At 42.9% G+C, this 18,784-nt stretch overlaps 1 protein-coding gene across 1 annotated transcript; it reads right to left on the bottom strand.

The window, feature by feature from the left end:
* Positions 1-6,261: 6,261 nt before the first annotated feature.
* Positions 6,262-17,807, bottom strand: ARPC3 (actin related protein 2/3 complex subunit 3). Its single transcript, XM_075272931.1, has 7 exons — positions 17,703-17,807; positions 12,897-12,996; positions 10,507-10,583; positions 10,333-10,401; positions 8,951-9,077; positions 8,536-8,630; positions 6,262-6,494 (listed from the first exon to the last, which is right to left on the bottom strand). The coding sequence occupies exons 1-7, from the start codon at positions 17,706-17,708 to the stop codon at positions 6,432-6,434; spliced, it is 537 nt and encodes a 178-aa protein (XP_075129032.1). The 5' UTR covers positions 17,709-17,807; the 3' UTR covers positions 6,262-6,431.
* Between the last annotated feature and the right edge of the window lie 977 nt (positions 17,808-18,784).

Genomic DNA, 18,784 nt, shown 5'->3' with positions numbered 1-18,784 from the left:
AGATCTGCATACCAGGAACAATGTGGCTAATCCAGAGGCACCAGGATGGCTGGAACCCCCTCAGAGCTGAGCTTGTGAAACTCGAAGAAGAAGAGGAAGTTAAAGGTGCAGAAGGAAGTCTGACCAGAGAAACGCAAGAGGGGTGCCGATGGGCCAAGGGCCCAGTGACCTGAGCATAAGGCAGGAAAACTTGTGACTCAGGAGGTGGGAGAAAAGATTGACATGCCCCACCAGGAGCACAACTGGAGGGCAAGCTACTGATGAAGCAACCACTCGACTGTGAGTTTTTCTCAGCTAGGTTGTGAGAGGCTCCGCCCACTAAAGAGTGGGAGGCTTCTAGGAAAGCCTCACATCACCAAGGACACCCCGGAAGCTTCAAATAAGTGACCACAATGGAGTTGAGGGTCTGGACTCTAACTAGACGCCCTAGGAGAAGAGGGATCCCATGAGACAGGGTTAGGTTCAGAGGTAGGAGGAGGACTCTGCTTCAGAGCACAGGCCCTGAACTGTCAAGGCACCAAAGACTGCTCCCCTGCGATAGGAGAAGGGAGAGAAATTCTCCTGTTAGAGGCTAGCCAAGAAGCTCCAGGCGAACCCGGGAAGCTAGGAGAGGAGCTGGACACAGACTAGTCCCAGCGGCCCAGAAACAACATTGCAAGGGCTTGGGAGGAACTGAGCCAAAGGGAGAGCCTCGAAGGACAAAACCATTGTACCCAGGACTCTCAGGCAGAAGTGAAGAGAGTACAAAGGGAACCTCCGAAGGCAGGACACACTGGAATGGGGGCAGAATTTTGGACTCTGGGAAGTAAAAACTTGACCAAGAGTGCACTGAGCATCATTCCCCGGAATGTCAGGTGCCAAGAAGGCACAAGGTAAACTTTTACCTGCTGATGAGCCAGTGAAATCTGTGAACGGGCCCAAGGTGAACCACGAGTTACTCAGAATGTCCAGTCTGGAGGTGGCTGAACCTGGAAGACATCCGGGTGCATAATCACAACAACTCCTTCGCCATGGAAGAACATTGGAAGGGATGTCATCACCGTAGACCCAACTTCAGTCTGAGGAAGGAGTGCATTACAGAAAACTATGGGCAGTATCCAGGAATGCCACAACTGATCGCAGGGCTACATGTAGAACTTGTGGATAAGTCTGATGAGCCTCTTCGGGTCCAGGAAGGGAAGGAGCTGTCCTTACTGAAATGGGAACAATAACACTTTGCCACAGCAGAGTGGGGGCAGCCTGGAGAAGAAAAAAAAAAAAACCACTTTCATTTACAATTGAGAAAACTCGATTCAGTAGCTGGTATACACCACTTCTTGGACCCAGGAGAGAGAGGCGCTGGCAAGCCAGGAGGGAGAGCAACCGAGGGATGGAAACCTCTCAAGAAGAGAAGCTTGAAAAAAAAAAAAGATTGCCAAGAGACCCAGAGGGCTACTCTGTGTGAGTCACAGGAAGACTTACCTCTGCAACGAAGAGGAGGAGCTGGTGGAGGAAAGGGCCACTTCCACCTATAGCCATGGAGCTTAACTAGGCAGAGCCTAAACAAAACACCAGCCCTGTTACTCCCAAGGGAAGGGACAGGCCACAACCACCTTCTAGAGGATACAGCATGCCTTGAACGGATGCAAGCGCAATGCAACAGCATAGACGGCCACCTAGGCAGAACAATGAACTGCTTCAGGAAAACATTGCCCAAAGACTGGAGGCATAGAGGCCTGAGGAGGGCAACACAGGAAAGACCCCTATGGAGCTGTTCAGCCCAGAAAAAAACACAGGTCTTGATGCCAAAAAGTACAAATGATGGTTAAAGCTAGGTTTTAGTGCGGCATGCATGTATTCTGCGTAGTGGCCTGCTAATATACTCTGTATTGTTCCAAGTGCTGCGAGGCGAGCAATGGAAGGAAGTGAGGACCAATTGGCTCAGGCTGGCCGCATAAAAACATTGACACAGCAGCACATGTGTAAACATGGCAGGACCAGAGGCGGGGCCAAAAGCCAGATGGTGGAGGGATTAGGCAGAAGGAGACCACCCCCTGGCCAATAGGAAGGACTGGGTGTTGAGGAGGCAGTGGGCCTAGTCGCCAGCAGACGCCAGGGACTAAAATAGAAATGGGGTCCAGGAGAGGGGCCCCAACGAAACTAAAAGAACCCTCCTCCCCTGAACAGAAACCGCTTGGTGAGCAGCAAGAAGAGCCCCAGAAGTGGAAGATTACAAAAAGGGGGGTCATTGGTGCAGTGAGTAGGGACTGGGTGACCAGTGAAGCGAAAAATAAAACTTTGGAAGTCTGAAAAACCTGAGTCAGGTCATGTCTGCCTCCTACTGACACTAGGTTCAAAACTGACTAGCACAGTGTCTGCGAGAATGGTTTAGCCCAGAGGTAGAGTGCACAGCTTTTCATTCTCCTAGTGGCCAGGTCTATACCCGTGGTGCTGTGTCCCCCAGCGAAATAAGCGAAAAATGGGTGTTTTTGTGGTAAGGGGGCGTGGTGAACATTTTGGTGATATACTTGACCTATAAAACTTATTAGTAAACAGGCTGAAGTTTCCATTAGCAATGCTCTTACCAAGCATTGCCAGAGAGACTCTGTATACCTGTATTCAATGCAGTATGTAGAGCTGAAGCGTTTACCTAAAGGATGTTCATTTTAAATCACTCTCTGGTTTTATACCAACTAGAAACAGTGGTTTTATCACAAAGCTGAGATTAAAGCACTAGTCCTCCAGCGCTGCAGTCCTGGGTTCAAATCTGACCAAAAGATAATATCTGCAATGAGTTTATGTTCTCCCTGTGTGGGTTTCCCACATTCCAAAGACATACTGATGGGGAAAGTGGATTGTGAGCCTCCTATGGGACGTGAAGTGCTGTGCGTAAGAATAATAAAAAATACATCAAAGTATAAAATGGCACTAATAGTACAGGTGAGTAGAAAACTATATGTCTTACTGCAGCGCTGCAAATCTAATTTTTATTTTACAATGTGTTCCAGAGGCACAGACTCTGTAGCACTAATTTATTTTGACTATTGAGCTACATCTGACATCCAAATGAATGCATGGAGTTGTATGTGATCTTGTGGGATAGAGCTCAACAGTTAAAAATCAGTGTTGCCCTGCACTTAACACGTGGCACAAGACAGTGGATGTCAGGAAGACGTCAAGTCTTTAAACATGGCACACTGTGCAGACCTGGTGCCATTTTCCCTTTAAATGTATCAGTAAGGGCTTATTCACACGGGGCACGGGACCGCGTATTTTGGTCCTGATTCTGCCTCACATGTGGTATGAAAAAGTACATTTGACCCCGCAAAAAGATACCTGGTGCAATTCTATATAGGAAATGGCAAAAAAAAAAAAAGTTAAAGGTGTCAGAATATGGTGATTCCAAATAATTTTGGGGGGGGATTTTTAAGGAAAAAGGACTGTCAGGAACGCCCTTCTGATAGTGGGCAGAGATTGATACCAAAGTTAATGGCACTAATATCTCCAGGCCGGGGACACAAAGGAAAAGCAGACTGTGCACTGTCAACTTTCTAGTATAACATCGCATGTGCAGGACATGAAAGGTCCTCTTTAGCCCTGGACAATTCCTTTAACATGCCAGATTTGTTTCATAAACTTGTGCAACTTTAAAGAAAAATAAATTGGCAATCCGCTTTAAATGAACGACTAGTCACAGAACTTATACCCTTATTCAGATCATCCACTTCATAAGACATTAACTTTTCTTCTATTGCATCTGCTAATACATTTTCCTCTGTTTCTTGCTTCCCCTACTCTCACTTCCTTAACCCCCTTCCATTATAACTCTCATGTTCCTGGTTTCTCAACATTCCAGTTTTTCTCTGCAGAAAGCTATTTTTTTTCCAATGGTTTGTCCCATCACAAGTTCTATTTTATACTAGAAGGATGTTTTTTTTTATTTATAACCAGTGACTCCATACTGGGGTTCCATGACAATCCAGAAAAGAAAATAGCCACATGTGCTATTTCAACTACATTGGCGTACTTAGGACACCAATATAGTTGAATAGAATGGTGGCACAGGAAAGCCTTCAGTTTCCTGCTCCAGCATCTACAGTCATGGCCAAAAGTTTTGAGAATGACACAAATATTATATTTTCACATGATCTGCTGCCCTCTGGTTTTTATGTATGCTTGTCAGATGTTTTTATCACATACAGAAATATAATTGCAATCATATTATGAGTAACAAAAGCTTATATTGAGAGTTAGAATGAGTTAATGCAGCAAGTCAATATTTGCAGTGTTGACCCTTCTTCTTCAGGACCTCTGCAATTCTCACTGGCATGCACTCAATCAACTTCTGGACCAAATCCTGACTGATAGCAGTCCATTCTTACACAATCAATGCTTGCATTTTGTCAGAATTTGTAGGTTTTTGTTTGTCCACCCGTCTCTTGATGATTGACCACAAGTTCTCAATGGGATTAAAATCTGGGGAGTTTCCAGGCCATGGACCCAAAATCTCTATGTTTTGTTCCCTGAGCCATTTAGTTATCACCTTTGCTTTATGGCAAGGTGCTCCATCATGCTGGAAAAGGCATTGTTGATGGCCAAACTGCTCTTGAACGGTTGGGAGAAGTTGATCTTGGAGGACATTCTGGTACCATTCTTTATTCATGGCTGTGTTTTTAGGCAAGACTGTGAGAGCCGATTCCCTTGGCTGAGAAGCAACCCCACACATGAATGGTTTCAGGATGCTTTACAGTTGGCATGAGACAAGACTGGTGGTAGCGCTCACCTCGTCTTCTCCGAATAAGCTGTTTTCCAGATGTCCCAAACAATCGAAAAGGGGATTCATCAGAGAAAATGACTTTACCCCAGTCCTCAGCAGTCCACTCCCTGTACCTTTTGCAGAATATCAGTCTGTCCCTGATGTTTTTTCTGGAGAGAAGTGGCTTCTTTGCTGCCCACCTTGAGACCAGGCCTTGCTCCAAGAGTCTCCGCCTCAGTGCGTGCAGATGCACTCACACCTGCCTGATGCCATTCCTGAGCAAGCTCTGCACTGCTGGTAGCCTGATCCCCCAGCTGAAACACTTAAGAGACGGTCCTGGCGCTTGCTGGTCTTTCTTGGGCGCCCTGGAGCCTTTTTGCCAACAATGGAACCTCTCTCCTTGAAGTTCTTGATGATGCGATAGATTGTTGACTGAGGTGCAATCTTTCTAGCTGCGATAGTCTTCCCTGTTAGGCCATTGTTGTGCAATGCTGATGACTGCACGTGTTTCTTTAGAGATAACCATGGTTAACAGAAGAGAAACAATGATGCCAAGCACCAGTCTCCTTTTAAAGTGTCCAGTGGTGTCATTCTTACTTAATCATGACAGATTGATCTCCAGCCCTGTCCTCATCAACACCCACACCTGTGTTAATGGAGCAATCACTGAAACAATGTTAGCTGGTCCTTTTAAGGCAGGGCTGCAATGATGTTGAAATGTGTTTTGGGGGATAAAGTTCATTTTCTAGGCAAATATTGACTTTGCTGTAATTGCTGTTAAGCTGATCACTCTTTATATAACATTCTGGAGTCTATGCAAATTGCCATTAGGAAAACTGAAGCAGTAGACTTTGTAAAAATTAATATTTGTATCATTCTCAAAACTTTTGGCCATGACTGTAGTAGTGAAGTATGTGGCTCAGACTAGAGGAAAGGAGCAGACTTCCATGGGAATTTATATGGTACAACTAGTGTGGGGGCACTGAGGAACATTATTAAGTCTCTGGGGGCCACTGGGCATGATGAAAGAAAAAGGTGAGTTTTTATATATGTTGGCTGGGAAGTATAGGATGGAGTAGCTTGGAGGATGTATTCACGTGATGCAGTTACAACTGTATCTGAAAAGAATGCATGCGGATTTGATGTTTTTTGGTGAGAATTTCTACATTTCAACACAAAGTTAAAATACCGCACCAAACACACATCAGAACTGCTGGTTTGTTTTTTTGTCTTTTAGTAAAATTTCATTGGTAGGAGTGTTCCCCAAATCTGAGAAGGTTAGGAACACTGATCGTAAACAATAGAAATTAGAAAATAAAATGAATGAGTAACCCTTACTATAGAAGGATTCAACACATTTTCTTAAGTTTCCACTGCACTTGCCTTTGTATTCTCCTTAAACTAGAAGAAACCATTGTTAGGGTAAATATATACGCCTTTTATTAGTATACAGGAGAGGGTGTGCATGGTAACAAATCACTGTTCCAACCAGTGGAGATACAGCAAAGCACAAAGCCACCAAACAATAATGAAGAAAAGATTTCTCACGTTTATTAAGCACCAGCTTAACACTGAATAGTCTCCAAAGTGCTGGAGTTGACTTGCTTTGTTTGGTTGAGACACTTCTTATTACAACACAGTATAAAACTTTTGCTCAAAATAATTCAATCATTACAATGTTCACCAGCTTCTTGTCTTATTGCCCAGGGCCAGACAGAGATTTGTTCATGAACTGTCTCTTTACAAAACACACCCACCACTAGAAAGAGAGAAAAGGATCACATTAAAATAATGTAGCATAAAATTGCTCTTTTAGACTCTGTTCGCAGTGTACATTTGCCATATAAAGCAGACAACACATCTCAACATATATGACTGAAACATATGCAACGGTATGCTACAGATGTGTGGCTGACTCCTGCTGTAAAAACCAAGTAAACATGCAATAGATAACTATTTTCTGGGGTGCAATATGTATTCAAAAGCAAATTTGAAGACATTATAATGACTATTAAAAATGACATGCTGAAACATATCACCTACATCACTAAGGTCACCCCGGACACTCATTCTATGGGTACATTAGGCATATATTACAGATTGTACACAAGGAATGAGGCATAAACACGGTCTAAACCTAAATGACATTCAGTTGTTGTACAATTTAAGAGCTTATTTACACGACTGTTCATTTTTCACAGATGTTCGCCAAGTAAAAAAAAAAAAATGTATGCACTGGTTCAGTTTTAATGGTCACCAAAATAGATTGCTGTCCAAGTGATTAAAAACAGACCCATTGACTCTGTGTGGCCCTCAAAGCAGACAAATATAGGACATGTCAAGTTGTTTTTGATGGACTGTTTTCATGGTCCATAATATAAAAAAAAACCAAAAAACGCCCTTCTGATAGTGAAGAGCTACAGTACCGACACCGATAGCTCATAACCGGGGGCACAGAACGGGAAAGCCGATAGTGCGCTGAATTTAGCGCACTGTTGGCTTTCTAGCGGTGTATTAAACCGCATGTGCCCCAGGAGGTGAAAGGTCCTCTTTAACCCTTTCCCGATATCCGCTGTACCAGTACGGCGCATGCCGGGTGTGTAACTATGGCGACTGCCCGGTAGCTGGGCGGCCACCATAGTTGCCGTGTGTCTACTGCTTTACACAATAGACAACCGGCGCTAATGTCTCCGATCAGTCTCTGGACTGATTGGAGGCATTAACTCTTCCGGCACCTCGGTCAAGGCTGACCGAGGCACCATTTTCCTGGCGGCCCATGGGCGCCGCCATTTTCCTGGTGATCGCCGGCACCCGGAGTAAGCTCCAGGGCCGACGTCACGTTACTAGTACTTTGCAATGCATTAGCATTGTAATGCATTGCATTAGTGATCAGACCCCCCTGGGGTTCAAGACCCCTAGGGAGGTCTAATAAATGCAAAAAAATAAAAAAGTTAAAAAAAAATACAAATTTTTTTTAAAAAAGTATTAAAAATTCTAATCACCCCCCCCCCCCTTTCCCTGGAACACATATAAAAGTAGTTAAATTCTGTGAAACACACACACGTTAGGTATCCCCGTGTCCAAAATCGCCCGCTCTACAAATCTATAAAAATATTTTTCCTGGCAAAAGTGCCAAACCGCCGTTTTTTCAAGGTTTTGATTCTGGTAAAAATTTGAATAAAAAGTGATCAAAGCAATAGCATTTCCCGAAAATGGTAGAACTAAAAAGTACAACCGGCCTCGTGAAAAAAGACGCCCTATACATTCCCGTACACGGACGTATAAAAAAGTTACGGCTGTCAGAATATGGCGACTTTTAGAAAAAAATTTTTTTTAACAGTTTGGAATTTTTTTTTTTTTAAAAGGGTTAAAATGTAAATAAAACCATATAAATTTGTTATCCCCCGGAATCATACCGAAACACAGAATATAGGGGACATGTCATTTTGGCTGCACAGTGAATGCTGTAAAACCCGTAAGAAAGTCACAGAAATTAATTTTTTCTTCAAATTCACCCCATTCTGAATTTTTTCCCAGCTTTCCAGTACATTATACAGAATAATTAATGGTGGCATCATGAAGAAAAATTTGTCCCGCAAAGATTAAGACCTCATATGGCTCTGGGAGCAGAGAAATAAAAAAGTTATGGGGTTTAGAAGGAGGGGAGTCAAAAAAGAAAATCAAAAAAATGCCATCGGCGGGAAGGGGTTAAAAATACAGACACAATGGTGTTGACATTTGTTTACCACAAAAATACATCGTAAAAAGATTATATAATAAATAATGGGCATCAAACTTACCTTACTCGGCTTGTCTATCTGAGGGTCAAATACCTTTTCGCACAGTCTCAGGCCAGTCTCCTGCCTCAGTTGTTGTAAGTATGCCCTCATCACCTCTGAGAGAAGGATGAAGCAGAATAATACAATGTAAATAAGTGGTGTGTATGTGTGGACATGCAGCTACATGCTCCAAAATGTCACGGACCAAATCAGTGACAGAATATATATATATATATATATATATATATATATATATATATATATATATATATATATATATATATATATATATATATATATATATATATTTTTTTTTTTAGCAAGTATTTTCTGTGAAAAGGGTATAGTCAGAGATAAGAGATCTTGTTGTTTATAGGCCCCCTTTGCTTACAGAAAGCTCACAGTATACAAAGAGCAAACAAAAGCAGATACTTACCATCTTCCTGTTTGCTGGAAGGTTTCACGTACATGGCATTGAGAGGGAACCCTGGTTCTCCTGGAATGGGGAAGTTGGTAATTCCTAGAGTGTACATCTCCTTTTCTCCTTGTCCTTTAGAATTGCACTGGATTAAAGAGAAAAAACACCAAACGTTATATTGTCTGTGTCTTCAGAATAGAAGTTCACAGCCGAAAATTAATATGTATGTCCATATCATCAATGGAGAGGATTTGACCAGGATATTCAGGCCTGATGTGTTGTGTTGGCGAAGGTAATTTTTACTGCTCACAAAAACGACATGCGACTCCAATACCCTTGCCAAACAATGATTTTCTTAAGACTCAACACTATATATCGATGAACTGGAATTTACCCAACGTTCACTAAATAATCAATATTTATGTGACGATGGCAAAAATCTGATCCGTGATTAAATCATTTAGGACTAGTTGACACGGGGCAGGGGGGGCGGATTTTGGTGTGGAATCCACCTCAAAATAGAGGTCTATGTAGACCGCTAGCGATCGTTTTTCACTAGCGGTTTGTTCCAGCTCGCGGAAAAAAGAAGTGAGGTGCCCTACCTTGAGGTGGACGCCGCGTCCGGACTAGGCCCATTCATTTGGGCCTATTCTGGAGCGGGAAGCCGCCACAGGTTCATTTTGGTCCTGATTCTGATGCAGCTTCCCGCGTCAAAATCAGGACCAAAATACGCGGTCACTAGCTCGTGTAAACTAGGCCTTACTATTCCAGCAGATACCTGATACTATGCTTGAAAGACTCAATAACATGTACTGGTCTTGTCATAATAAAGTATTGAGACACTGTGGGAAGGTATAATAACATTTACACCAATTTCTGGAGTAGAAAAATGCAGTTTTTTGGTGCCTCACTTTTTTGCACCCCCCCAAATAACCTTTTTCTAGTTTCCCATCATTTGCGGCACTTTGGAAACTAAGGTGAGAGTGAGACCACTGTTTTTCAACAATCTTATTATAGTTTATGACAGAAAACTAGCCCAAATTATAGCTGAATTCTACACCAGATTCTATCTGGCAGAGATTTCAGTTTCCAGCAGAAAGACATCCTGTTAATGTTTTTGGTGTATCACATCCCAGTGCTACAGATGATAAGGAAGGGTGTAATGCTGACCTATTTTATTACATTGAGTCTGGTCATTAGCGGCTGCATGTGATTACTGCTAATTGCTGGGCTGCAACAGTACAGATGCCATTGCTCCATAAAGAAAGTAAGCAGCTCTGCAAATGCACCAACTAAGGGAAGCCAAAGCCTTCCTTTCTCACCAGTAATAATATTTTTAGTAAATCTAAAGAACAGCGTCAGAGAAGTATATAGCGTATGTATTTGATTGAAAGTCTCACCTTTTGCAGCTTTTTTAAGCACTCAGAAATATAAAGTGTAATATAAATCAAGGTCCGGTCAGCTTCATTCTAGAAAAGAAAAAACAAAACACAAAATATGAATAAATGAAGAACAACTTCACAAGTTATCCCAATACGGTACCAAACTACATGAATATAACTGCATTGACTTGCCTTGATTTCGTAATTTTTGAAGAACACGTTGGCCTTGAAATAATAAATAGCTTCATCAATAATATCTGTGTCCTTTGCTAGAAAAAGAAAACAAAATATTACGGTAAGTCACGTTTCACATGAATACAAGTACAATATGAATACTGCAGACTTAATAACAATGGCACCACCTTCTGAAGATGTGGCCAAATTTTAGGTTACTTTATATAATCAAGTATCAGCAATAAAAATTGCTAGGGCTAGTTCACATGGGGATCGGTATGGCATATTTTGGTCCTAAGTGTGGCGCTCAGGACCACTCCAGAGTAGGCCTAGTCCAGAGGGTGCTGCTGCGAGGCTAACGTCGGAATCTGCCTGAAGAAAGGGCAGCTCGCTTCTTTTGCCGCTCACGGAAAACAGTAAGCTAGCGGTCTACATAGACCTAAATTGTGAGGGGGCGGATTCTGACATGGATTCAGCGCCAAAATCCGCCCCCTCTTGCCCCATGTGAACAAGCCCTTATACAGTGCATGAATTTTATGGCTGGGTTGACACTTTGCAGCCACACAGCTACTGTGTTCGGCACATTGCAACTGAAACAGCACCAACATGCAGATCAGTGCTTACGCTATTTCTAAGTGGCACTTATTGTAGTTTCACTCTCAAAGCGGTTTCCCACTAATGCACTTGTTCACTATTCAAAAAAATAAAGGTTCACAATAGCGTTCGACTCTCCGTCATTTGCGTCCTCATGAGGCCAATCTCCTCATGTATTTGTATGAGCACTCTGGTATCCTCCCACAATCCAAAGACATACTGATAAGGAATTTAGATTGTAAACCCTATATGGGACAGTGTTGACAATACCTGTAAAGCTCTGTAGAATATCATGGCGCTATACAAGTGAGCAAAATAAATAAATCCTTATACGGGCATCCTTAAAGGGGTATTCCCATGTACATAATTATTTTTAAATTTGTAGATAATTAAAAGTTAAACATTTTTGCAAGTATAAGTAATTAAACATTTTGCAGAGTTTTAAAGATTTTCTCTAAATATCTAGTGGTCGCAGTCTGTTGTCTTGATCGGTTGCCAGTGGATACGACCATGAATGCAGGAACTTTTTTAAGGTCAGAAAATCAGCCATGATTTCTTTATTGCGGCCGGGATATCTTTTAATACATGTAGTGTCCCTGTCTGATAACCCAGGTACAATAAGAAAATCATAACTGGGTTCCTGACAAGACCCGGACCATAGAGAGTTTCTGCATTAGTGGTCATAACCATTGGCAACTGATCAAGATAAAGAGACTCTAACCACTAAGAAAGTTAGAGAAAATCTTTAAAACTCTGCAGAATTTTTAATTACTTATATTTGCAAAAATGTTTAACTTTTAATCATCTACAAATATAGATATGATTATGCACATGGGAATACCCCTTTAAGAATAACACTTATCTAAATAACTTTCATGTAATACTACATTCCCCTGTATCAGCCAGGGCTGCCAAAACTGAGTCCAAGGTTGACCGTGGCTGAAAGAGGTTTTTATTTTTGATGTGATAACTTCTTTAATCTATCTTAGGCATTACTTACTTAAAGGGGTATTCCCATTAACAAAACCAGATCCATATTTATAGATAATTAAAAGTGAAATATTGCAAATATAAGTAGTTAAAAATTCTGCAGGGTTTTAAAGACTTCTTTTTGACCATCTTAGTGCTGACAGTCAGTTGTCTAGATCAGGTGCCAATGGATACGACCACGAATGCAGAAACTTTCTATGGTCTTCGATTTGTCAAAAACCCAGCCTTGATGGCCTTATTGTAGCCGGGTTATCAGGCAGGGACACTACATGTATGAGAAGATATCCCGGCTACAATAAGGACATCATGACTGATTTTCTGAGCTTAGAATGTACCTGCATTCACGGTCATATCCACTGGCGACCGTTCTAGATAACAAGACTGTCACTACAAGAAATTTAGAGAAAATCTTTAAAACTTTTGCAAAAATGTTTAACTTTTAATTATCTACAAATGTAGAAATGGTTATGTTTGTGGGAATACCCCTTTAATGATGAAAGTTAATATTCAGTTACCTTACAGACAAATACATGTGAAGCAGTGCACAGATATCTTATACTGTACAGTCAGAACAGGGCGTAGTGACACATTTGCAGCTGCTGGTGGTTTATATGTAAAAATTATGGACCCCAATAAAATTTATATCAAAGCTTGGTTGTAAAAACACTGGTAAGGATACAAGAAATTCCGAAAATTCTTTGTAATCCCTTGTATGTCATTTCTAGAACAATGCTGATACTAATAACTAGTCTGTGGTGTTACCATACAAGCAGCACGCTGAGACTTGTAGCCATGTTGTAGCAGGAATGCAAGGTAAGACTTACTTTCTTTGGGGGCAGGTCCTTTGAACTGGCTTCTTATTGGCAGCAATGCCATGTTCCCAATTAGCTTGGTGTCTGGGTCCATTAATGTGGAGTGGTAGGCCTGTAGCAAGTGCAAACATTGTTAGATCACACACAGGTATTAGACAACATCCATGTAATTTCAATGAGAGGGGGTAGCCATACTAACTCATGCTATGCTGGGATACTTATTATTATTTCAATCGCTGGAGAAATACATTACTTTACTTTGGACACCCTTAGGCTGCCTCTACTCCCCGTATAGCTACATCTCTGCTGTGAGGGGCCTGTGTGGACAAAGTGTTCATGCAATACAATCATATCAGTAAATACTAACTGAGCAAACATATGAGTAATGACTGTGTGCCACTGGCTGGAATGTAAAAGATCCACCCTGGAACATGTGTAGGCAATGATTCAGAGAGAATATTACTTATACAGGTTACTGGGTAGTTCACAATAGCTGTCATGACCATACCTTTGAGGCCTGTCATGAGAAACCTGTGGATTTTCAATAGACAGAGACCTCACAGGAGAGAATTTGGCGGTTTGGAGAGCTGCATTTTACTGTAGCCTCCCATAATGTCCTATTTGTTGGCGACCACTCAAGATGAATAGACATGACAGAAGCAGTAAGTGTCCAATGCAAGTAGTTGGCATAATGAAAAGGTTATACACAGTCCAGTCATATTAATGTGACCACCGCCTACTGGATCAACACAAGTATGCATCTATCCTTGCGGACCATGTTCACCCCTACATGCGAATTGTTTTTCCTCAGGATGATGGCATCTACCAGCAGGACAATGTGACGTGTCATAAAGCTCACAGTATACGTGCATGGTTCGAGGAGCACCAGGATGAGTTTACCATACTCCCTTGGCTAGCAAATTCCCCGGACTTGAATCCAATCGAGAATCTGTGGGACCACCTTGATCAGGTTGTTCGCGCCATGGATGCTCAACCGCGTAACCTAGTGCAGCTGGCCACGACACTGGAGTCAGCATGGCTCAACATCCCAGTGAACATCATCACAACATCCCCTTCTCTTCCTGCACGTCTCGCAGTGGTCCACTCTGCCAAAGGGGGTTATTCTGGATTTTGACAGGTGGTCACATTAATATGACTGGACTATGTAGCTAACAAGCCAAAAATGCGCCAAATTTGGTGACACCATACTGACTGCTTCAACTATGGAACAGAACACCAGTCCATCAGGTTTCACCGCTGCTGTGTTCAGCAATATGCATGCTGTGGTGATGTGTGTTCTGGACTCTATAGCTTGGAGAATCTTTGCTTTATGATCAAACATTTACATGGTGTACTAGCTAACCCACCACCCAATATCTGGATTACAGTTTATGGTTAAGACTAAGAACACGCTGCAGAAAAGCTGCTTTTTTTTTTTGTTGCAGAATTTTTTTTTACTTTTTTTGAACCAGCAAAAATTGCAGCCTTTCTGTAATACGTGGTGTCGGTGTCAGCTTTTGCCCACATGTTGCAGAAACATAGAGTGTTTGGGAAATAAAACTATGGAGAACAAAAAAAAAAAAAAAAAAAAGACTTTTGACAGTGGAAAATGTCAAAACACAATGAAAAATGCCAAGTACAAAGTGTAATTTTGTGTTTTCTGCTGTGTTTCCGCAGGGTATTTTTTCACAAAATGGGACCTTTGGTAACAACCCTAACAATAGATTGGTTGCAGTTATAGTAATATATACAATACTCTTTTGGTAGGTCACCACTGGTAACGGTCAGACAGCGGCTTCCTATACAAGAAACCACAGAAGTCTACAGCACAAATGGCTGAGGTCAGAGGAGAAGCACGGCATGCAGGGTTACAGGAAAGTGCTTTCTTCATTTACACTCACCGGCCACTTTATTAGGTACACCATGCTAGTAACGGGTTGGACCCCCTTTTGCCTTCAGAACTGCCTCAATTCTTTGTGGCATAGATTCAACAAGGTGCTGGAAGCATTCCTCAGAGATTTTGGTCCATATTGACATGATGGCATCACACAGTTGCCGCAGATTTGTCGGCTGCACATCCATGATGCGAATCTCCCGTTCCACCACATCCCAAAGATGCTCTATTGGATTGAGATCTGGTGACTGTGGAGGCCATTGGAGTACAGTGAACTCATTGTCATGTTCAAGAAACCAGTCTGAGATGATTCCAGCTTTATGACATGGCGCATTATCCTGCTGAAAGTAGCCATCAGATGTTGGGTACATTGTGGTCATAAAGGGATGGACATGGTCAGCAACAATACTCAGGTAGGCTTTGGCGTTGCAACGATGCTCAATTGGTACCAAGGGGCCCAAAGAGTGCCAAGAAAATATTCCCCACACCATGACACCACCACCACCAGCCTGAACCGTTGATACAAGGCAGGATGGATCCATTCTTTCATGTTGTTGACGCCAAATTCTGACCCTACCATCCGAATGTCGCAGCAGAAATCGAGACTCATCAGACCAGGCAACGTTTTTCCAATCTTCAATTGTCCAATTTCGATGAGCTTGTGCAAATTGTAGCCTCAGTTTCCTGTTCTTAGCTGAAAGGAGTGGCACCCGGTGTGGTCTTCTGCTGCTGTAGCCCATCTGCCTCAAAGTTCGACGTACTGTGCGTTCAGAGATGCTCTTCTGGCTACCTTGGTTGTAACGGGTGGCTATTTGAGTCACTGTTGCCTTTCTATCAGCTCGAACCAGTCTGGCCATTCTCCTCTGACCTCTGGCATCAACAACGCATTTCCGCCCACAGAACTGCCGCTCACTGGATGTTTTTTCTTTTTCGGACCATTCTCTGTAAACCCTAGAGATGGTTGTGCGTGAAAATCCCAGTAGATCAGCAGTTTCTGAAATACTCAGTCCAGCCCTTCTGGCACCAACAACCATGCCACGTTCAAAGGCACTCAAATCACCTTTCTTCCCCATACTGATGCTCGGTTTGAACTGCAGGAGATTGTCTTGACCATGTCTACATGCCTAAATGCACTGAGTTGCCGCCATGTGATTGGCTGATTAGAAATTAAGTGTTAACGAGCAGTTGGACAGGTGTACCTAATAAAGTGGCCGGTGAGTGTATGTTGCATTTAACAAAATAAGAAATTTGGACCAGACCCCTCACAGCAGGGATGTAGCTATATGGGGACTATAGGCAGTCCGAGGGAGCCCGAAGGCATCTATACAACAGTATTATAGATAGTACATGATAAGTGGGTGCCCATTACAATTTTTGCTTTGAGGCCTGGGAGCACTGAATCGCACCTCTGCCTCCCAGTGCATTGTGGGTCTGACAAGAGGAATATAACTTATGGCCAAGGTTGTCAGTGTTTGTGTTGTGTCTGTAATAACTATTACAAGAGTGGTCACAAAAAATGTGCACATAGAGTAAGCCACATCCTGTTCCCTTTTTCGTCAGGCCTGCTGAATCATAAGCGCCATGCCTCAAACTCATTGGGGAGATTCATAAAGCTAAATGCTCTGAAATTCTGGCTAAAATCTGACCTACAGGCCTAGCATTATTTTCAAGGTAAACTAACACATAGTACTGCATATAGTATGTAGACAGCAGTCTAAAGATACACAGAAGGTACCACCCACTAGGATGAACCTGGGGCATGCATAGACCGTCTAGTCGAGGCGCTCTCACATAAGTCAGCAGCACATCCACAGTTTGCAGCCGATCAGCAAGTGCTTTTCACATGTCCACATAAATGATCCGATTCCCAACATACAAGCATTTTCCCATTTGACAGCTCAGCGTCTCCCTGGTTACATAGGGCCACATTCTAGCACAGGGATAGGGAACCTTTGGCTCTCCAGCTGCTGTGAAACTACAACTCCCAACATGCTCCATTCACTTCCATGGGAGTTCCCAGAACAGCAGAGCAAGTATGCATGTTGGGAGCTGTAGTTTTGCAACAGCTGGAGAGCCGTACGTTCCCTACCCCTGTTCTAGCAGGTGCTCGATCACCCCAGCATTGACCAGTGTAAACGGCTGCACTGTCTAAATCTTAGCCAGGATTGGTAAATCTATCCCACTATTAGATATAGGAAGCATTAACCCTGTAATAAAGGTCCTTTCTCAAGGTTTGAAAATGCATACAGCAGCTTGTAGGGATTCTGCGTGACATCCAATACTATCACCATTAGGCTAGGACTACTGTTAGAGAATGGAGTCGCACTGTGACCCCTAGTTCGCTGCAACCAAGACTTCTAGTAGCAAAAAAGGCATTTAACCCAAAGTCACAGCCTACTGGTCACAGTACGACTACGTTCACTGACATTAGGCGACCTGGCGATGAAAGTCACCAAGTAGCCCAAGCCTTACTGCGTCTATTGGATCTGTCACCCAGCTTTCCCAGGGTCCTGAATGCACAGTTATGCAGTAACACCTCCCTTACTTCCATATTCTGTATAGACAGACTGACCTAGCTAGTGAAGCCGGGTGACAGTCCTGCAGGATCTATAATGGCTGCCATACTGGATATTTACAGCTATTACCAGTGGGTGAACATTCACCAGTCACACGTCTCAGGGACTGTGCGCTGTAATCACTGGATACAACCATGCAGACTGCCGAACACGCTCAGCTCTGCTTCATCAGGTGTAGTGTCCACCACTCAGTGCACAACATCCCGATCTCCGGTGAGTGACATCTCCCCGCTTCCTCCGGGCCTCGCCCACCTTTCTGATGGTCATACTATCCTTCACCGAGTACTATACCGATCACAAGCCATGCTGGCGGTGGCCTGGAACTGCTGACACCACTTGTCCACTTACCGGCATGATTGTGGCAACGTAGCAGGAGACGTTCAGTCCAAACCGACGATGTTCCTTCGGCACTTCCGCTGTCCCACCCTAGGCGTCAGAAGCAGGAAGTGAAACTACTGCGATTCTGCTTGTGCCCACTAGAGGCAGCAAAGCGACGTTTAATGTGACTGAAGGCGCTGGGCAATGCGGCTTGTGGCCGCTAGGTGGCGATATAGAGCTTATGTCAGTCCACATTCCGCAGCACAGTGAGCTGTGTATAGTGTGTGTATCTGGACAGCAGTATATTATATTATTTATATTATGAAACATCTCCAAAACATTACCTCTTTGAGAAGACCACCCTGAAGAGGCCATTTTTAATTTGGGTGGTCCTCTGCACAATATTTCACTGTATATTCTATTATAACTCTTTGTTTTATACAAGGGCTGAGTTTTCAGTAGTAAAGCTAGCCATGTGCACATAGAATACAACCAGGACTATAGTTGTCAAATGTTACAAATGATCAGAGACCGTGGGCATGGCGGTATACAGTGACTGTGGCTTAAGCTGATATGTAAAAAGGCCTGCACAAAATAGTGCGGCATGCTGTGCAATGTTGTCTGGTAATATGTCCGTGTCTATCCAGCACTACTCTATATTTTACACAGGACTGCTCCACAAAGTATAATGTTTTCCCTTGTATCCCTCACATCATATAATGCCCACCACTATGCCTCCACACAAGATAATGCCGCCACACTTCAAGGAGAAAGTGGCGAGCATGCATTCATTACTCACAGCTCTGCTCCAGACACTGCAACGTGTGTACCAGGTGCCAGAACACAACACAGAAGTAAGCCAAGCAGTGAGTAATGAACGGATACTCACCATTGGTTCCCAGGGGCTCCATTAATCAAGTTCCGCCATCATATTGCAATGTACTCATTGAACTTCCAAATTGTCAAGGCAGTACTTTCTATTAAAGTTTCAGACAATTGACGGTAATACAAAACAAAAAAAAAAGTTTCCTTAGTAGAGATGAGCGAACACTATTCGAAACAGCTGTTTCGAATAGCATGCTCCCATAGAAATGGACGTAGCCAGCACACGG

Source organism: Leptodactylus fuscus, chromosome 1 (genome assembly GCF_031893055.1).
Source record: "Leptodactylus fuscus isolate aLepFus1 chromosome 1, aLepFus1.hap2, whole genome shotgun sequence".
In the NCBI taxonomy this organism is placed as follows: domain Eukaryota; kingdom Metazoa; phylum Chordata; class Amphibia; order Anura; family Leptodactylidae; genus Leptodactylus; species Leptodactylus fuscus.
The sequence above is the reverse complement of the archived record's forward strand: the minus strand, read 5'-3'. Positions and strand labels throughout refer to the sequence as shown.

What these genes read in the sequence shown, in the direction of transcription:
- ARPC3 (XM_075272931.1), bottom strand. An exon ending in AGGACCTGCCCCCAAAGAAA is followed by an intron (nt 10,584 to 12,896) that starts GTAAGTCTTACC and finishes TTCTTTTTCTAG; the next exon opens with CAAAGGACACAGATATTATT. An exon ending in TTCCAGCAAACAGGAAGATG is followed by an intron (nt 8,631 to 8,950) that starts GTAAGTATCTGC and finishes TCCTTCTCTCAG; the next exon opens with AGGTGATGAGGGCATACTTA.